Source organism: Salvelinus alpinus, chromosome 23 (genome assembly GCF_045679555.1).
Source record: "Salvelinus alpinus chromosome 23, SLU_Salpinus.1, whole genome shotgun sequence".
NCBI lineage: Eukaryota > Metazoa > Chordata > Actinopteri > Salmoniformes > Salmonidae > Salvelinus > Salvelinus alpinus.
In genome coordinates, this window is record NC_092108.1 from 30782517 (window position 1) to 30804183 (window position 21667).

The 21667-nt window shown below is 39.9% G+C and overlaps 1 protein-coding gene and 1 long non-coding RNA gene across 3 annotated transcripts; both read left to right on the forward strand.

Moving 5' to 3' along the window:
* Window positions 1–4960: 4960 nt before the first annotated feature.
* LOC139550785 (G-protein coupled receptor 54) lies at window positions 4961–18968 on the forward strand. Its single transcript, XM_071361941.1, has 5 exons — window positions 4961–5470; window positions 6403–6527; window positions 15467–15602; window positions 15719–15957; window positions 16204–18968. Exons 1-5 carry the CDS (start codon window positions 5239–5241, stop codon window positions 16576–16578), a joined length of 1107 nt encoding a protein of 368 aa, XP_071218042.1. The 5' UTR covers window positions 4961–5238; the 3' UTR covers window positions 16579–18968.
* LOC139550787 (uncharacterized) lies at window positions 6566–10159 on the forward strand. 2 transcript variants are annotated; one of them, XR_011670125.1, is made up of 4 exons: window positions 6566–7543; window positions 8103–8138; window positions 8393–8541; window positions 9797–10159. It is a non-coding gene; the product is annotated as an uncharacterized lncRNA (long non-coding RNA). The 2 variants fall into 2 exon arrangements; XR_011670124.1 differs by lacking the exon at window positions 9797–10159 and adding an exon at window positions 9213–9611 and having other exon boundaries at window positions 6571–7543.
* Window positions 18969–21667: the final 2699 nt, after the last annotated feature.

Sequence of the window (21667 nt, forward strand, 5' to 3'; positions counted from 1 at the left end):
GCTACAACCTAACCTATGAATTAAAGTTTACAGTGTAGGTGCACATAGGTTGAGAGAAAAAAAAATAGGGTGTAATCATTAGTCCAACAGTTGCAAATGAGAGTTTCTATTTGACAAATTCAGGTATGTTTATCCCCGTTTTGTCCCGTTTGAATCTGTTTAAGAAACATTTTTTAACAGAATCGGCAGAATGAATACATCCCTGATCACTTGTAAACACAGTTCACTTTCATAGCAGTCACGTTGTATTCCTTCTCGCATCTATGCACTCTCCTCTCACCTTTTCTCTTCGTTTATGGACTTCAATGCACAACACATCAGCTTTATGTGACCAGGTTAAAAAAAACTTTCCAAGCATAACCATATCATAACTGCTACACACAGCCTACATTGAATGTCACCATATTAGTTAACGTAATGTCATTGTCAACGTAGCTAATAGAACTAACACGTTAGTAAACCTGCTACAATCATGCAGTAACGTTACAGTGTACAGTCAGTAAGCAATTTAGCAGTTACTCCGGTGGCAATAAATTAGTAAAACCAAAAGCTTACCTTGACTTGGAAGAGTTCCAGTGTTGTGTTGGATAGTCATACCCAGCTAGCTAACATAGCATCCCTCTGTTTGAGCCGGCTGTTTGAGTAGGCTAAACTAGCTTGCTGCACTTTTAGCTCTCTCTCTCTGTTGCTTCTCCTTAATTTTTGAATAAATTAATTTGTTCAAAACTGTTCAACTATTGTCTTTCACTCTCTTTGCTTCAACTACTCATCACATTTTATGCACTGCAGTGCTAGCTAGCTGTAGTTTATGCTTTCAGTACTAGATTCATTCTCTGATCCTTTGATTGGGTGGACAACATGGCAGTTCATGCTGCAAGAGCTCTCATAGGTTGGAGGATGTCCTCTGGAAGTTGTCATAATTATTGGGTAAGTCTAGGGAAGGGGTTGAGAACCATGAGCCCCCTTGGTTTTGTATTGAAGTCAATGTACCCAGAGGAAGACAGAAGCTAGCTGTCCTCTGGCTACACCATGGTGCTACCTTACAGAGTGCTGCTGAGGCTACGGTAGACCTTAATTGCAAACAGTGTGTTTTAATCAATTATTTGGTAACGTGGATATATTTAGTGTAATTTTATCTAAAAAGGATAACTTTAAAATGTTTAGCAATTTTTATTTGTATGAAATTCACTGAGGATGGTCCTCCCCTTTCTCCTCTGAAGTGCCTCCACTGGTCTGAACACAGATGTACATGAGTGTATTGAGGGAAGAATAGCAGTCAATGCTTGTTGATCTAGCACAATTCTAACCTGGTTATTAAAGAACACCGTTGGACTATAAGTAAGGAAAATACATTGATTTTGGAGCTCTTCACATTTTGTCATCAAACACACCATTCTGCATGTAGACTATCAACACACATACCCGCTTACATTGGTTGCTAAGAGACTGTATGAAGCTTCCCACACACATTCTCTGAGTTTTCACTTTACTTATGCTCCACTGAGACAGTTGAGTCACATTTTCTTTATTTTTAACACAGTTATATTTGTTTTATAGGCTGTGAGACTGGGTTTATAGTTTTGGTTTCATGCTAACAAAGCCAATTGAATGTTGCTGGAGAGAAGAAAGATTTCACAGTATGGTAATTAAATCAGACTTCATTAAAGAACATGCTGAGAGATGATTGTTATCCAACAGCATGAGTAGTTTCAACTCTTATACATGATGGGGCAAAATATGTCCCCACAATCACAAATCGTTCATGTCTGACAGGAGAGAAATTGAGAACATTTATATTTCCCTGTCATTGAAAACATAAAACTTTTTTGCTTATGAGAAACCGAACACAAAGTGGAATTAAAGAGAAAAACATCACCTTTTTACAGTATTATTTTTCACACCAATGTGCATTTAACCAATTGTATTATATGTTTTAGTGCTATATCGAAAGAATCCTTACCTAATTCCCCAAAAATAGGCCGGAGTGTTCTTGCTGTAAATTAACAGTGACTGTGGGTTTTTGTTTCAGCTCTCTGAGGATTGTGAACCCCAGGCAGCCTTGTTAACACCAAGGCTGTGCTCCCTGTATCTTAAAGTTTAACCACCTACTGCATTCCAAATGTTGACAAGGATCAGGCGCTATGACAGATCATGAATACAAACGTGTTTCAGCTTCTGGTGACCTTCAGAACAGCTCAGCACCTTAAACTCGGGTTAACTCTTTTTAAAATGTAAAGCCTTACTTTGGTATGGAGCTTGACATGCTGGAGGGAGAAGCCATGTGGTTTTACAATGGAGACATACTTTAGCCTATCACCTGGCAGCCCTTACAAAAAAGTTATGCAGGAATTCAACCCTTTGTGAAGGAATTGTGAAGGTGTCCTGCCGGAATCCTGTAGGATTGACAAAATTCTGCAGGAAATGTCCCTGATGCTCCTGCAGGACTCCAGCAGAAGTATGACTTGTCCTGCAGAAATGTTAAAATTCCTGTACAAACATGACAATTCCTGCAGGAATCCTGCAGAACTGAAACCTGCAGGATTTTGATATTTTATTACAAATAAAATTGTTACAAAATATTGTTACAAAATATGCTTTTACCATATTTATTCAATCTCATATTTTCTTTCTCCTTTGAATCATGTTTTATGCAGTGCTGGTGAAATGGACAATCAAAAACATCCACTGTTGCTGCATTGAATAATAACATGGCCATGCAATGATATCTTATGCTTTCTCTCCAATCTTTTGAAAGAATGTGGATTGTCTAACAGGGAATTCTCTGAAGGATGAGGAATGGAAATGGCCCTGAAAATCTTGTGGAATTACCTGCAGGAATTTTACCTGCAGAATATCCCACAGGATTTTGGACAATTCCTGCAGGTAGTCCTTCATGAAAAGATTCTGCAGGATATATTTGAGGACTATCTCCAGGATTCTGGTAGGATTGTTTTCCTGAAGCACTACCTGCATGATTCCTACAAGATCCTGCAGGAATTGTCCTACAGGAAAGTGGTGCTGAAAATCCTGTGGGATATCCTGCAGGACTTCCTATTCCTGCAGGATATAAACATGAGAAGAAAAAAAATATCAAAGCAACATGCAACAATTTCAAAGATTTTACTGAGTTATAGTTCATATGAGGAAATCAGTCAATTGAAATAAATTAATTAGGCCCTAATCTATGGATTTCACATGACTGGGAATACAGATATGCATCTGTTGGTCACAGATACCTAAATAAATGGGCCTCAGGATCTCATCACGGTATATTTGTGCATTCAAATTGCCAATCAATAAAATGCAATTGTGTTCGTTGTCCGTAGCTTATGCTTGTCCATACCATAACCTCACCGCTATCATGGGGCACTCTGTTCACAAAGTTGACATCAGAAAACTGCTCACCCACCCGACGCCATACACATGGCCTGCGGTTGTGAGGCTGGTTGGATGTACTGCCAAATTCTCTTAAACGATGTTGGAGGCGGCTTATGGTAGAGAAATGAACAATCAATTCTCTGGCAACTGCTCTGGTGAACATTCCTGCATTCAACATGTCAATTGCATGCTCCCTCAAAATCTGTGGCATTGTGTTGTGTGACAGAACTGCACATTTTAGAGTGGCCTTTTATTGTCCCCAGCACAAGGTGCACCTGTGTAATGATAATGCTGTTTAATCAGCTTCTTGATATGCCACACCTGTCAGATGGATGGATTATCTTGGGAAAGGAGAAATGCTCACTAACAAGGATGTAAACAAATTTGAGTGTAAACTTTGAGAGAAATAAGCTTTTTGTGCGTATGGAAACTTTCTGGGATCTTTTATTTCTGTCACACCCTAATCTGTTTCAACTGTCTTTGTGCTTGTCTCCACCCCCCTCCAGGTGTCACCCACCTTCCCATTATCCCCTGTGTATTTATACCTGTGTATTCTGTTTGTCTGTTGCCAGTTCTTCTTGTCTTGTCAGGTCTTACCAGCGTTCTTTCCCGCCTTCCTGTTGCTCTAGTTCTTCCCAGTTCTGACCATTCTGCCTGCCGTCCTGTACCTGCCTGACTCTGACCTGATTATGAACCTCAGCCTGCCCTGACCCCGAGCCTGCCTGCCGTCCTGTACCTGCCTGACTCTGACCTGATTATGAACCTCTGCCTGCCTTCGACCTGCCCTTGCCTGCCTCGTGTTTCTAATAAATCATTTGAGAACTGTACTATCCGCCTCCCGTGTCTGCATCTGGGTCATATCCTGAGTCATGATAATATCAGCTCATGAAACATGGGTACAACACTTTACATGTTGCGTTTATATTTTTGTTCAGTGTATATTCCGCAAGATTTTTCGTGCAGGATTCCTGTAGGACTTTTTTTGTAAGGGAGGAGAGTATTTGTCCTGAAAAAATAATGCATACCTCAATGCTAATTTCATGATGACATACCATATCAATATAACATGACGAAACCTGTGGTAATGCTAATTTCTATGGATGTACCTGTAGAGTACAACATCCAATTGAATTGCAGTAAAATTATATTTACTATCATTATTCACAGGTAAATGTCTGATAACAAGCTTCATATTTTTGATCTTAAGAAAAAAGCATAAACATTTAGAAAGACTCCTTGGCACTAAATTGCAGAATTGTATCTTCCAATTTAACTGTAAGTGTTGCTTATCCATGATTCAAATGCTTTGTTTGGCTGTGAATTTAACTTGATGCACGCTGAAAGCATTTTCACAGAACACGTCATTTGTATTTCTTATATTTACTATGGATATAATCGATACCATATGATAAGACACCTTCTGACTACATTGAAAGCAGAGTGTATGAGGTACCAAACTCTGGATAGGGAAAATGTTGCTAGGAGACCTGACATCACCTATTTATTCGACAATCAGGCAGTTTCCACGTGCGTCCCTGCTCAGTATAAAGCCAACGGGAATTCGTCCTTGAGTAGAAGCAGTTTAGGAGGCAGCTTTTGCAACGAGGTTGGAAACACCACTGTGAGTGTGAGCTCAACAGAAGTCTACTCTACAGTCAGACTCATTCTAACCATAGACATTCTTACCATAGACAGATCTAGGGACTCCTAAGAACACATCACCACCTGAGCCTTTATGATTCCCCAATGTTATCTGGACAGATATAATTTTCATTTTCAGTAGTTAAAAGGGATTTATATACACAAGTTATCACCCCAAGGCTACATTTGAAGATCTTCGACTTCTTTTCACACATCAAGATGTTCCCTCCAGACGTGTGGAATTCTACAGTCCTGATGTGGTTCAATGCGTCTGAGTTGAATGCTTCTCTGGAGAATCCGGAGGAGGGGGAGCACCCATTCCTGACGGACGCCTGGCTGGTGCCTCTCTTCTTCGCTCTCATCATGCTGGTGGGGCTCATCGGAAACTCTCTGGTAATCTATGTAATCTCCAAACACAGGCAGATGAGGACTGCCACCAACTTCTACATAGGTAAGCAAGACCAAAAGGTTTCCCTCACAGTTACAAAGGTTTTTCAATTTATAATACCCTGAACATCATTCTTCTTGTGGATTGTCATGAAACTTGTTCTTTGTGTGTTACTGTCACAGTCAATGTTATGTAAAGTATGTTGCCCAGAGAAATTGTTTATTTCCACTGTAAACTAGGACTAATGATGCCTGTATAACCATTCAGCCTTAATGACTGTATTTGTCTTTTTATGTTGATGTCTGTAAATTAATATTGTCGATAGTAACCTTATCTATAGGCTGGTGAATGTACCTATATAGTACTGTATACATACAGACTAAATATTAAATATAGGGATCATGTGTCTATACAAAATAATGGATCTTGTTTGACATTGGAAATGCATGTGTGGAGTGGAGACGTGATACATCAATGGAGTTCATGTTGAGATATGATGAATTAACCATGAAGGTGGACAGCATTATTATCTCTGTGCTTATAAATAACAATGATGGCATCAACATGCATGTTTGTGTGAGTGCACGTGATGTGCGCAAATGTCTGTGTGTGTGTTTGTGCGTGTGTGTTTGACATGACTGACTAATATCTCCATGGGTGGCAACGCTCAAGCCCAGCAGGTCCTGTCCACCTGCAGTGATAAGACTACTCCATGACAGTGAAACAATGATATCGTTCATCATTTCAGAAAGAAATACTGCAGTACGCCCCGACCCATGTGTATTTAGCTATCTGATTTTTGTGAAATAAATTAGCTCTTCGATGCCAATGCCAAAATACTTGGTGACATGCCTTTGACTCTTTAACACAACAAGGTATTTATCCAAATGAATAGCTTTATGACTCAAATGTTCAAATGGTTATTTTATGTTGCAAAAGTGTGTTAATCAGTAAGAAATGAATCAGTTCCCTCCTAACTGAGCTTATTTCTACAGCTAACTTGGCTGCCACAGACATCATCTTCCTGGTGTGTTGTGTCCCGTTCACAGCCACTCTCTACCCGCTCCCTGGATGGGTATTTGGGGACTTCATGTGCAAATTTGTTGCCTTTCTACAACAGGTAAATCATTTCAATAAAACACATTGCCTCTGGTCACAAACTTCTATCAGTTTTTAATATTAGATAACAAATAGCCAAAATATATTTGCTGTGCATGCAATGATGGAATTTCTCACCACAATGTCATTTGGGTAGCATTACCCTCGACTGGACCCCTGAGGTACTTGTCCTATTAGTCTGAATAATAAATAAAAAAAATTGTCTGGTGCCAGGCTGTACTCAATTAAATTACATAACTGCAATATTGAACTTGCAGTGCAATTTCATATACCCAGTAGAGGTTGATGCTCATTTTTCAACATAGTATTTTAAAATGCAATTTGAATACCAATATATGTTTTTTATTGTTTTATATTAAAGCAATCAGTTTGATAAATAAAATCAAAATGCACGGCTTATCTGAGCATCTTTCTATGCTCCTACTCCATTTGGAGACAGATTGGTTAAAAGGGAATTTCACCCTGGCTTCACCACGGCATATGGTCATTACTATATTAACAACATTACGTTTTTATCATAAACATCACAGTTATCCAAACCACAAGCTAGAACTAACACATTTTAATTTCACTGGTAGAATCAGGAAGTTTCGACTTCCTCCTGTGTATTTGTCTGCTCATAGTAAACCACGAAGTCATAGTAAACCGCCCGCTAAGGTAGTGCCGACAAACTAAAAATGATGGCATTGTGTACTGACGAACAACACAGCAATCTCAGAACTTCCGTAGACCTGTTTGTCACTTACGTTTGTCATTACGTCTGTGTGGTGTTCTGTGCTAATTACAAACGAGCGAAAATGAGTTATCTTTCACCGTGCTACCTACCAGAGATTTCCCCCGATGCTGTCAGTGGCTTGCGGCTATCGAGAATGATGGCGCGCATTACGGTGACCAAAGATTATCATAGGTGTTTTCAGGCTGAACTGTTGGGGAATCGATTTCGACGACAGCTGAGAAGTGATGCGATACCATCGATTTTTTCCCCTTCACAACAAAATGGAAGATTCTCGATAAGAGGTAACCTATTATTAACTAGCCTTGCTGGACTAGCTAAATTAGCTAGCTGACGTTAGTGCTGTATATACTATAGGACTCTGGAAGCCACCAGCTAAATCATAACGTTAGCTATCTGTTTTAGTATGCACACTGTCAATCAATTTCGCCTATGCCATGGTAGTCACTGCTAGACTGGTAACTACCTTCAGCAGAGTAAACATGTTTGTTCTATCTTTGACCAACGTAAACTACATCATTTTAGCAAATAAGATTAGCTCGATCTGGTAACTATTTATTTCCCCTTGCCTGGAAAACACTCCTTTAGTAAGAATAGAATTGTCGACATAACTAACTCACACTGTGTGTTGGTAACGTTAGCAGTATTGCATGTGTGTAATCGTCTATGGTTGGTTGTCATCCAGTCTCAGCTGGATAGAAATTTTGCTGACAAACTTAATGAAGCTAGTTAGCAGACAATATTGAAATGTCCATGTTAGGTATAGTAAACTTGCCAGGCTAATAGAGATCAGTACAATTAGTGGGGTGGTTAAATTGTGTATTGTTGTGCATTTTGTTTTAGGTGGTACAGAATCGGCTTCCAACTCTGCAGGTGAAGGCAAGTTGGCAAAAGTATTTACAAGCTGATAAATAAGAGAGCTCAATTTTAAAGTACACATGGTATTAACATGAATTGGGTAGATTTTGTTTGGTTTGTGTTATGGGGTTAACTGCCTTGTTCAAGGGCAGAACGACAGATTTTTACCTTGTCAGCTCGGGATTCGATCTAGCAACCTTTCGGTTCCTAGCCCAAAGCTCTAACCACTAGGCTACCAACCCCCTTTTTTAACCTTTTCTCTTTGTAAAACTCAGGTTATCTGGAGTTATTCTATGGTCCCCTGCTGAAGCATACCCCCAAAGTGTTGTCATTTTGAGTACACAAGCATGAGGGAGCAGACACACCTTAAGGTTATGGAGCACAACAAGATTTTGGGACAGAAACCAGCAAGGGACACTGAAAGGTATAAAATCAAGACCACAACAGTAATAACACAACCACTTCATTCTTCTCTCAGCAGATTCTCAAAACACAGTACACAGACATGTCTACAAAAAGCCCCTGCAAAAGGCTACTATTGACCAGAATGATCTGTCAATGGGCTGGGGGAGGTTTACAGACAGTACTTTGAGATGAGGAAGGGGTTTTTGGTTTTGCAGGTTGGTGCTTAGACCATCGTTTCCTAAACTTGGTCCTGGGGATCCGAATGGGTGAATGTTTTGGTTGTTGCCCTAGCACTTATATAAGTGATTCAAATAATGAAATCTTCATCAAGCTTTGGTTATTTGAATCAGCTGTGTCATGCTATGGCAAAAACCAAAGCTTACACTCCTTGGGGTTCCCAGGACTGAGTTAGGAAATGCTGGCTTAGAAAGTAAATGTATTGTTGTTTATCATCAAACTCCCTGTGTAAGAATTGCCCTCCTAAGACTTTTCACACATTCATTAGCCCCCCAGCCCATTCACTTGGTTGACTGATCTTTCCTCTCAAAAGCAGCTCCCAATGTTCCCTCATTGGCCCTTAACAATACGCTAGCCGGTCCCATTTGGTTGACACCTTTACCGACAAAGGCGTGTTACCCTACGTCCCTTCCAAAAATTAAAAATGCTAACATCACAACCATGTCTTGACAGGGGACTTGCAGTACCAGCAAATATTCTGCAAGAGGACCAAATGTGTTTAAGAAAAGCCCTCCACTACTTTCGGCAGAGTCTTATCCACCTGACCGTTCACCGCAGACAGGACAAGACCATTCGCCATAAGCACAGAGTCTCAGCTTCCCCAGCCCACCATGCTGAACACCACTGCCAGTGTACCAAAGCCAGATAAAGGACTATGGCTGCGTTTACACAGGTAGCCCAATTATGATATTTTTTTCACAAATTGGTCTTTTTACCAATCAGATCAGTTCTGAAAAGGCCAATTAATGGGAAAAATATCAGAATTGGTCTGCCTGTGTAAATGCAGTTTGTGTGGCGCAGCATAAGACCATGTAGAACCACTATAAAATAAATATGGATATTTTATATCAATCTTCTTAATTTGTCTGCCTTTATGGATTCACAGAAGATATTTATATAAGCTGTATAGGGCTCTGTAGCATAAAACATATGTCAAAATCAAAAATACAGGGTAGTGTACACTATTTAATGCTACTGGGTATTCAACAACAATGTTATATGGTAAATGTAACATCCATTTTGTTTTTTATTAATAGTGTAGCACAGTTCAGTGCAGGAGTGGCTTCGGGACAAGTCTCTAAATGTCCTTGAGTGGCCCAGCCAGAGCCTGGACTTGAACCCAATCAAACATCTCTGTAGAGACCTGAAAATAGCTGTGCAGCCACGCTACCCATCCAAGCTGACAGTGCTTGACAGGATCTGCAGAGAAGAATGGGGGAAAAACTCCCCAAAATACAGGTGTGCCATGCTTGTACCATCATAACCAAGAAGACCCAATGCTGTAATTGCTGCCAAAGGTGCCTCAACAAAGTACTGAGTAAAGGATCTTTAATACTTATGTAAATGTGATATTTCTGTTATTTTTTTGTAAATTATCAAAAATAAATAAATAAACTGTTTGCTTTGTCATTATGGGGTATTGAGGGGGGGGGGGGGGGTAACAATTGAATTCATTTCCGCATAAGGCTGTAATAAAATGTGGAAAAAGTCAAGGGGTCTGAATACTTTGCAGAGGCACTGTAGATATGACTACCGGTAGTTGTTTACCCAACTTAGCTAGCTACCTAGCTAAGTTAGCAAGTATAAAAAAATAATTGGATTTCCTCCACCACTGTAACACAATAGTATGTTAGCCAGCAACACATAATATGCGTTTCAGTAGATAAACTAAAGTTAGCCAGTGGGCTAACTTTATTAAATAGGCGCCATATCGGTCATCTGGCCTCTTGGTCCTGGCATCGGCTGTAGCTGAGCTTCTAGCGTTAGCAAAGTCCAACTCTTTGTCTCGAATCCTTTTCGCTATATTCCGGTTGAAACATGTATGGTTGAATGTCACCATGTAGCTGATATAAACTATCAAAATAAAGTCGCACACTCCATGTGTAATCTCCCAGCAATTTAATGGGTATTAACCAACGTTTCGGCATCACTGTGCCTTCAGGGTCAACCTGAAGAAAGCACAGTGATGCCGAAATGTTGGTTAATACCCATTAAATTGCTGGGAGATTACACGGAGTGTGCGACTTTCTTAATTTTGATAGTTTATAGTTTGTTCGCTGTTAGTCAGCACCTCCACACAAACTATTATTCAGGGTGTGCGCCAGCTCATGTTTTTTTAATCTACCATGTAGCTGATACACAAGTTGTAGTCCTTCAGAGACTGGAGAAATGTATTGTATATTTAGCAATGAATCGCTAAAAGATATCCAATAGCTCTATCAAACAAGGACAACTGTATAGTGCGATCAGTATAACATAAAACTGGTTGGTTATGAATCATGACTTGATTTGGGCAAGTGAATGATGAATCACTGTATATAAAGAATGTCCTTTCTCCATTTAAAAACAATTGAGACAAACAGTCCATCAGACTTCTTGCGGTTAACCACAGCTTCAAGCAGGTTAGCATGATTAAAACTAATCTGTTGGATTGTCAAATTACTAAAGTTCCGAGCATAGATGGACAGAGACACCTATCCTAGGATCCAATCTCAGCTGCCAGTGTAGTGTTTAATTTTCACCACAGTACAGAGTAATGATCTTTTATAGATACAGAAGTCTGTCAAAAACACAGTACAAAAGTGCAAGGTGCAAAAATGCAATGATGAGCAATGTAGAACGAGGTTTTAGCAGCATGCACCACGCTATCGTCAGCCCTCTCTTCACCACATGAACCGTCATCAGCCACCAGGGGGTTCCTGTGAGCTTTGTCAATCCCAAACATCTCATTAAACCAGGGCTTTCACTGAATGACCTTGGCTTTACAAGTCAGCTAGCCACAGGATGTTATCAACACATTTCATTGTGTTGAACTGAACTATATTGAACCAGGGACATTCCATTGGAAATATATCTGAAATGTCTCAATTTAAGGAGTGTGAAACATAATGTGTCTGTCGGTATCTTGAAAGGCGCAAATAAATGTATCATTATTATGTGAAGGTTTGAAAATCATGACTAATGTCAAAGAACTTCTACATAAACTCTATCAAATCTTATTAGTCACATGCGCTGAATACAACAGGTGTAGACCTTACCGTAAAATGCTTACTTACAAGCCCTTAACCAACAATGCAGTTCAAGAAGTAGAGTTAAGAAACTATTTACTAAATAAACTAAAGTTTAAAAAAAATAAGAAAATTACACAATAACGAGGCTATATACAGGGGGTCAATGTGCAGGGGTACAGGTTAGTCGAGGTCATTTGTAAAGTGACTGCGTAGATAATAAACAGCGAGTAGCAGCAGTGTAAAAACAAAGAGGGAGGTCAAAGTAAATAGTCCGGGTGGCCATTTGATTAATTGTTCAGCAGTCTTACAGCTTGGGGGTAGAAGCTGTTAAGGAGCCGTTTGGTCCTAGACACACTGGTACCGCTTGCCGTGCAGTAGCAGAGAGAACAGTCTATGACTTGGGTGACTGGAGTCTTTGACCATTTTTTGGGCCTTCCTCTGACACCGCCTAGTATATAGGTCCTGGATGTCAGGAAGCTTCATCCCAGTGATGTACTGGGCACTACGGTCAGATGCCGAGCAGTTGCCATACCAGTGTAACCGGTGTGAAATGGCTAGCTAGTTAGCGGGGTGCACGCTAATAGCATTTCAATCGGTGAGGTCACTCGCTCTGAGACCTTGAAGTAGTTGTTTCCCTTGCTCTGCAAGGGCTGTGGCTTTTGTGGAGCGATAGTTAACGATGCTTCGTGGGAGGCAGTTGTTGATGTGTGCAGAGGGTCCCTGGTTTGAGCCCAGGTAGGGGCGAGGAGAGGGACGGAAGCACAACTGTTACACCAGGGCAGTGATGCAACCGGTCAGGATGCTCTCAATTTGTACAGCTGTAGAACTTTTTGAGGATCTGGGAACCCATGCCCAATCTTTTCAGTCTCCTGAGTCCTTTGTTTATCTTTTTCTTAGTCATCAAAAGGATCAGCTCTCTCCATTATGTATATTTCTGGCAGTCTAATCGATGATTTAGTCCCCCACAAATGCTAATATCCCTGCTGCCTTACACTCACGTACAAAATTACTCTAGTATACTATGGTATAAATACACTGAACAAAAATATAAATGCAATATGCAATAATTTATCAAATGTTGGAGTTACAGTTCATATAAAGGAATTTAAATAAATTAATTAGGCCCTAATCTATGGATTTCACAGGACTGGGAATGCAGATATGCATCTGTTGGTCACAGATACCTTTAAAAAATTTAGGGGCGTGGATCAGAAAACCAGTCAGTATCTGGTGTGACCACCATTTGCCTCATGCAGTGTGACATCTCATATAGTTGATCAGGCTGTTAATTGTGGCCTGTGGAATGTTGTCCTACTCTTCAATGGCTGTGTGAAGTTGCTGGACATTGGGGGAAACTGTAACACTCTGGCGTACATGTCAATCCAGAGCATCCAAAACATGCTCATTGGGTGGCATGTCTGGTGAGTAAGGAGGCCATGGAAAAACGGGGACATTTTCAGCTTCCAGGAATTGTGTACAGATCCTTGCGACATAGGGCCATGCATTATCATGCTGAAACATGAGGTGATGGTGGTGGATGAATGGCACAACAATGGGCCTCAGGATTTCGTCATGGTATCTCTGCATTCAAATTGACATTGATAAACTGCAATTGTGTTTGTTGTCCGTAGTTTATGCCTGCCCATACCATAACCCCACCGCCATCATGGGGCACTCTGTTCACAACATTGACATCAGCAAACCACCCACACATCTGCCATCTGCTCGGTACAGTTGAAATCGGGATTAATCTGTGAAGAACAGCTTGCCAGTGGCCATCGAAGGTGAACACTTGCCCACTGAAGTTGGTTACGACGCCGAACTGCAGTCAGGTCAAGACCCTATTGAGGACTATCCCTCAGATGAGCTTCCCTGCTTCCCTGAAACTGTCTGACAGTTTGTACAGAAATTCTTTGGTTGTGCAAACCCACAGTTTCATCAACTGTCCGGGTGGCTGGTCTCAAGCCGGATGTGGAGGTCCTGGACTGGCGTGGTTACACCTGGTCTACGATTGTGAGGCTGGTTGGACGTACTGCCAAATTCGTTAAAATGACATTGGAGGTTGCTTATGGCAGAGAAATTAACGTTCAATTCTCTGGCAACAGCTCTGGTGGATATTCCTGCAGTCAGCACGCTCACTCAAAACTTGAGACATCTGTGACATTGTGTTGTGTGACAAAACTACACATTTTAGAGTGGCCTTTTATTGTCCCCAGCACAAGGTGCACCTATGTAATGGTCATGCTGTTTAATCAGCTTCTGTATATGCCACACCTGTCAGGTGTATGGATTATCTTGGCAAAAGAGAAATGCTCACTGACAGGGATGTAAACATTTGTGCACAACATTTTTGAGAAATAATATTTTTGTGCATAATATCGAACATTTCTGGGATCTTTTATTTCAGCTCATGAAACATGGGACCAACACTTTACATGTTGTGTTTATATTTTTGTTCAGTCTAATATAGTCTAATATAATATTCACTGTAGTGTTTTTGCAGTGAATACTGTAATATTTACTGTAGTACACTAGTCTTTACAGTTAACTATAGAATACATGCAGTAGTAAAATAACTAGTATATACTATGGTAATTCATGTAATGTTTTTGCGGATTGTATTATACTGATGTATTTACTGTAGTGTTTTTGCGAACTGTAGTATTCTGTAGTATTTACTGTAGTGATTTTAGATATTACTGATGTATTTCCTACAGTGTTTTTGTTTTATTTTATTATCTTTGACATGCAATTGGAGGCGTTCTCCTTGAGGAAACCTACTGGTAAATGTTCCATAACCTGTAGGTAGGGAGGTAAGACTAGGGTCTGAACAGATAGTTCAGAGCTTTTGCTCTTTTCTATAATCTGTAGGGAACACTATATATGGTCTATATTTGACATGTAGGTTTCTCACTTATGGGTGGCACGAATTGGGATATGGGGTTAGGGGAATGGTGCAGTGTATATGCAAATTAAATACTTTTTTTGTGGGCAGTGTGTAAGTGGGAGGATTAATTAATGCAAATGTTGTTGAAACCATTTTAATATCAGTTGGAATTCTTTGCTGTTTTGTGTTAATATGTTGATTGTTAATTTATTATATTATATATATATATTTTTCAACCCACATGCAGTGGTTCTCTTTGTTCAGGAGTCTAATGCATTCTGTCCCTACATTATGATAAGAGTAGGGCACTTATCTTCGGATCAAAGATGAACACCGGAATAGGCCCCCTTTTGCTCTTCAATGAAAGACAAGGGCGCTAGATAGATCAAGTACTGTAGTTACACTGAACTAGGTCACAACTCCCACTCTGAGTGATGTGTAACAACAATACATTGTTTAGGACCTGCTTATCTTTAAACAGATTGTCACCGACCCTCGAAGGCATCATGCAACCATTCAAGTTTTTTTAGGGGGAACTGATGTCCAAATTCAAATTATTTGATTAATTCTGTGTGAAAGAAACTAGATCGTTTGTACTTTTATCCTATACATTCATAAATTAATGTGAATGACACTTAACCGAGGAGGATGAGTTAATAATGATTTGAGATACATTTCTTCGTAAAGTAAAATGTTCTCATTATATGCTCATCATTTTCATTACTAGTGTGAGGACAGGCAGATGTACAATAATTAATCTTGTTTCACCTGCAAACAGCCAAGATTATTTTGTTACTTTCTTTTCTCAGGTGACTGTTCAAGCCACCTGCATTACACTCACTGCTATGAGTGGGGACCGCTGCTATGTCACAGTCTACCCCCTGAAGTCCTTACGCCATCGCACTACACGAGTTGCCATGATAGTTAGCATCTGCATATGGATCGGTAAGTCAGATGCTACCCTACCTGAACTTATAGCAAACCATGGATTTCTGGTTCAAAGCTTTGTTAACACTTTAACATTTTCTACAAAGTTCAACTAATGAAATGTTTTTTTAAAGGTTCCTTCATTCTATCCACCCCGATTTTCATGTACCAGAGGATTGAGGAGGGCTACTGGTATGGTCCAAGACACTACTGCATGGAGAGGTTTCCCTCAAAGACCCAGGAGAGGGCTTTCATCCTGTACCAGTTCATAGCTGCCTACCTGCTACCTGTCATCACCATCTCCTTCTGCTACACACTCATGCTGAAGAGGGTGGGCCAGCCGTCAGTGGAACCAGTAGACAATAATTACCAGGTATGGAAAGAACATTACTTTGGGTGTTCCTTTATGACAGTTTACAACATTAATAGGTGCACTTCTTTGTCAAGGTTACACAATAAAAGCATGAGTTCATATTTGGATCCCTTCCAATTTTCAGGTATTCTACAGTATGTTCATATAGACCCTTAGCCTGTGGCCATGATTTTAACTACATACAGTTTAGGTCATTTCTAAGCCCATCACAGTAGTAGTGAGGTAACTTCAATATTTCTACTACAGGTCCACCTGTTGTCTGAGAGGACCATCACACTGAGGAGTAAGATCTCCAAGATGGTGGTGGTGATTGTCCTCCTATTCACCATCTGCTGGGGGCCTATACAGCTCTTCGCCCTGTTCCAGTCCTTCTACCCCAACTATAGGGTCAACTACGCCACCTATAAGATCAAGACCTGGGCTAACTGCATGTCCTACGCTAACTCCTCCATCAACCCAATCGTTTATGGCTTCATGGGAGCCAGTTTCCGCAAATCTTTCAAGAAGACTTTCCCCTTCCTGTTCAAACACAAAGTTAGAGACAGCAGTGTCATGTCGCGCGTGGCTAACGCAGAAGTCAAGTTAGTTGCTGCAGAGGAAGGCAACAACGATGGGAAATGAAATGAGACATGGTCAGAGTGAGCTTCCGGGGGACAGAGCTGCTGGAGATTCAGTTCACTGTGCACACAAACAAACATACACAGGGTAGACTGCTGTGAATGCACACTGCTCAACATAGCCTGCTGTGAAATCACACTGTTCTGAAGGCAAACACCTGGTGGAACCAGCATTTTAAAATGATATTTGATGTGTTTGTTTGCAATTCTACAAAATCTGACTGATCCTGCTCTGTTCTGATATCACAGACTTGAAAGGACATTAAAGGTCCAGAACAGTCGTTCTGGTTCCCATTTAAAATAACATCACCCATAAAAAAAAATCCTGATAAAAATGCTCAAATTTTTCACTCATGTCAAACCAGGAAGTCTGAAAAGACATACTGAATGGAGCTAGTAGGCTGAGTGGGCGGGGAACTCACCTTGACTGACAATTCTTTAAAAAAGTCTAGTAACATGGATGCAGTGACATTATCTCAAGCATATTTGCTGATACACAAAACAACTCAAACATCATTGAAATTGCATGCAACTTCCAATCCTGTCATACATCACATCATGGTGTCACACCTACTCCTGCTTCCTCCCTCCCTCCAGTGCTCGACGTCGCTGGTCTACTAACCACCGGTCCTGGCAACCCACATTGCGCACCCCTGCTCCCCATTATTACACACACCTGCTCATCATTTGCTCCTTGATTACTCCCCCTTTATTTAGCCCTCACTTGTCATTAGGTGGTATTGTTCTCTCGCACGGTCAGTATGTGGCTTATGTTTGTGCTTGTTTATAATTTTATTATTAAACTCACCTGCTTCCTGGCTCCCGCTGTATACGTTACACATGGTTTCACAAATGATTTGTTTATCCAACTGTTTGGTTATTGTAACAGCATCAATATAGACAAAATGTTGGATGTATCATTTAACTAGCTAGCCCAAATGTAATTTGCATTTTGTTAATCGATAAATATAATCTATTAACATGTCTATTTTTGAACGCATTCTTACTTTACAGCATTTTTCACACCTGCCTAAACTTTTACACAGTACTGTGTGTGTGTAAAGTATTCAGACCCTTGACCTTTTCCACATTTTGTTATGTTACAGCCTTATTTTAAAATTGTTTAAAAAATGTTTCCCCCTCACCAATCTACACACAATACCCCTCAATGACAAAGCAAAAACAAGTTTTTGGACATTTTAGCAACAAAAAAAGATATATATTATTTACATACAGTATTTAGACCCTTTGCTATGACACTCAAAATTGAGCTCAGGTGCAGCCTGTTTCCATTAATCATCTTGAGATGTTTCTACAACTTGATTAGAGTCCACCTCCGGTAAATGCAATTGATTGGGCATTATTTGTAAAGACACACACCTGTCTATAAGGTTCCACAGTTGACAGTGCATGTCAGAGCAAAAACCAAACCTCGAGGTCGAAGGAATTGTCTGTAGTGCTCCGAGACCGAATTGTGTAGAGGCACAGATCTCGGTAAGGGTACCAAAAAATGTCTGCATCATTGAAAGTCCCCAAGAACACAGTGGGCTCCATCATTCTTAAATGGAAGAAGTTTGCAACCACCAAGACTCTTCCTAGAGTTGTATTTGATGCATGTGACAAATAAAACAAATTCTAGGAAGAGTCTTGGTGATTCCAAACTTCTTCCATTTAAGAATGATGGCGGCCACTGTGTTCTTAGGGACCTTCAATGATGCAGACATCTCTGGTTTGATTTAAAACAAGATTTAACTCTTTGGCCTGAATGCCAAGCATCACATCTGGAGGAAACCTGGCACCATCCCTATGGTGAAGTATGGTGGTGGCAGCATCATGCTGTGGGGATGTTTTCCAACAGCAGGGACTGGGAGACCAGTCAGGATTGAGGGAAAGGTGAATGGAGCAAAGTACAGCGAGATCCTTGATGAAAACCTGCTCAGGACCTCAGACTGGGGCGAAGGTTCACCTTCCAACAGCATAACGACCTGCACACCAAGACAATGCAGGAGTGGCTTCGGGACAAGTCTCTAAATGTCCTTGAGTGGCCCAGCCAGAGCCCGGACTTCTATGGAGAGACCTGAAAATAGCTGTGCAGCGACACTCCCCATCCAACCTGCCAGAGCTTGAGAGGATGTACAGAGAAGAATGGGAGAAACTCCCAAATACAGGTGTGCCAAGCTTGTAGCTTCATACCCAAGAAGACTCAAGTCTGTAATCGCTGCAAAAGGTGCTTCAACAAAGTACTGAGTAAAGGGTCTGAATACTTATGTAAATGTAAATTATTATTTGCTAAAATTTCTAAACTTGTTCTTGCTTTGTCATTATGGGGTATTGTGTGTAGATTGATAAGGGGAAAAAATATTTTATCCATTTTAGAATAAGATAACAAAATGTGGAAAAGGTCAAGGGATATGAATAGTTTCTGAATGCAGTGTGTGTGTGTGTGTGTGTATGTGTGTGTGTGTGTGTGTGTGTGTGTGTGTGTGTGTGTAATATCTGTCAGACAATGTTTATATATCATGACTAACAATGATGTCAAGTTTGTATGAATTTTCTGTTTGGCATGTCTCTTGATGTAATGACATGACAACTGCATCTGCGTTTTGGGCAACCCTTTCCATGCTTTTGTTTCATGCTGGCTAAAGACCTAGGTAGCCAGTTACTAGCTAACACTTAATCTGGGTTACCCAGAAATGAAATTCTCACAAAAAATATTCTCACAGTTTACACACAAAAGCTGTCCATGAAAGATTAGTTTACACTAGAAACACATGAAAGCGTAAAACTATAAATATCTTTGCCTTAGATTATATTTGCTGTAACGCTGCAGTCAAACTTTGGCACCAGTAGACTAGCTACATAGCCATGTAAAGCTCACCCCTCTGTGATGTTAAAATCACATTTTATTTGTCACATGCACCGAATACAACAGGTGTAGACATTACCGTGAAATGCTTACTTACAACCCCTTAACCAACAATGCAGTTCAAGAAATAGAGTTAAGAAACTATTTACTAAATAAACTAAAGTAAAATAAAGTAACACAAGAAAATGACATAACAATAATGAGGCTATATACAGGGGGTCAATGTTTGGGGGTACAGGTTAGTTGAGGTAATTTGTAAAGTGATTGCATAGTTAATAAACAGCGAGTAGCAGCAGTGTAAAAACAAAGCGGGGTCAATGTTAATAGTTCTGGTGGCCATTTGATTAATTGTTCAGCAGTCTTATGGCTTGGGGTTAGAAGCTGTTAAGGAGCCTTTTGGTCCTAGACTTGGTGCTCCAGTACATCTTGCCGTGCGGTAGCAGAGAGAACAGTCTATGACTTGAGTGACTGGAGTCTTTGACAATTTTTTGGTTACAAGTCGGTACTTATTTAAATGAGAGAATAACACGTTACCATTGGTGTATTAAAATTTGTTTTTTTGTGATGTCACAAAAATACCTTAATAATCCCGCCTCCAGAATCCAAGTGTCTGACATGGGGGACGGGACCAGTAACTTTATGATCAAACTTTAGCAACGTAGAAGCAACAATCATTTTTCATACTTTGGTAGTCCTACTTTGATCTGGTTTCATCCAAATATCATTACATTTTTTTAGTTAAAAAAAGGTGTCCACGTAGGCAGAATGATCACAATGATATGAAAGTAATACAATTACACACAAAACAGTTATTGGAAGTCACATACATAATGGGAAACCTATTAGACACTATGGTTAAACTGTATGAGCAGTCCAAGGTGACATCAAAATGGGTTTGAGGCCATTTTGTTATAAGAAGTACACATTGTGTTAACAAGTCTTTATTATTAACCCATCTCAAAGCTGTGAAAGGATTGCACCCGATTTACACATATTTTTTCAATGAGAGATTTATGATGGTAGCTAGGAATTCCACATGAATGGCACAATGAGATGGTCAGAAGGTACATTTCAGGCCAATTGAATGGGTGTATGTGATGTGTCAGAGCCTGCTAAATTAGGGGCATAGTCAATGAGGCGTGGTGAGTGTTTACTTTACTATTATGTTCCAGACTGGCACTTCCCTTTACACACTGTGCACAGGTAGCAGGAGCCAGGCCATATCACACCTTCACTGGCCAACCCTTACATTCCCACAGCATTACTTTGTGACTTATTAGTCACCGATCGTTTCCTTTTCCTCTGACCGCAACGTGGCTTTGTTTGAATTGCGGCTCGAAACATTGTACTTTTCTGGCACCATTTTGGCATTGAGTTGAAAAGTTAAGTTGAAAAGGGAATAAGGGATTTAGAAAGGAGTGAAGACAAACATAACTAAGGTCTTTGGAAACTAGGGAAAACTGAACAGATTGAGATTGAATTCTGTACATAAAGATTTTATATTTTTATTACTGCATATACACTTGAATGCAGTTTAGTCCCTGTGAAAATACGTATTGTCTTTAGGCATTTCAGATGTCTGTACATTTTGTTTTGGTTATCACGCCACTTTCTTGTAGTCAAAGCATTTCTTGTAGACTTGCATTGCAGTATTTATTATACAGGTATATTGATCTTACCCTAAGGTCTATGACTCATGTAATGTTCACTGTCTTGCTAATGCCTGTAGGCCTCAGGGTTTGGTTCAATTTGGAATTGAATTGAGAATGCCTCAAATTCCAATTATATTCTTGAATTTGAATTGAACTAGTAAACAGGATCCAAAATAGCACTTAAAAATTGAATTACCGACATTTAAGGAATTTAAATTCTATATTAGGTAGTCTATTCAAATATACATATTGTCCATAAAACATCAAACATATTGTTATACACATGCATATAAAATATTGTTGAAACAATTGATTTTCAGGACAAACTCTTAAAATTTGTGATCAAGGAAAACAACACCTGTATGCGAATATTCTGTTATTACATTTCATTAATCACTTTGAAAAAAGTTGACTTGGAGCCCTTAAAAAATAAGCCAAACAAATGAAATGGTTGGTGGAAATATAATTGGCTATTTTAAGCACTAAGGTTAAAATAGTATTTGAACATTGTTTCCAGAGAAAAATGATACATTCATGGTATCTGGAAGTGTGACCTGTCAGATACAATGAAACTC

Coding starts and splice junctions, on each gene's coding strand:
- LOC139550785 (XM_071361941.1), top strand. CDS start 5,239: ATGTTCCCTCCAGACGTGTGGAATTCTACAGTCCTGATGTGGTTCAAT. Junction 6,528..15,466: donor TTGTTGCCTTTCTACAACAG/GTAAATCATTTC, acceptor TTCTTTTCTCAG/GTGACTGTTCAAGCCACCTG. Junction 15,603..15,718: donor TAGCATCTGCATATGGATCG/GTAAGTCAGATG, acceptor GTTTTTTTAAAG/GTTCCTTCATTCTATCCACC.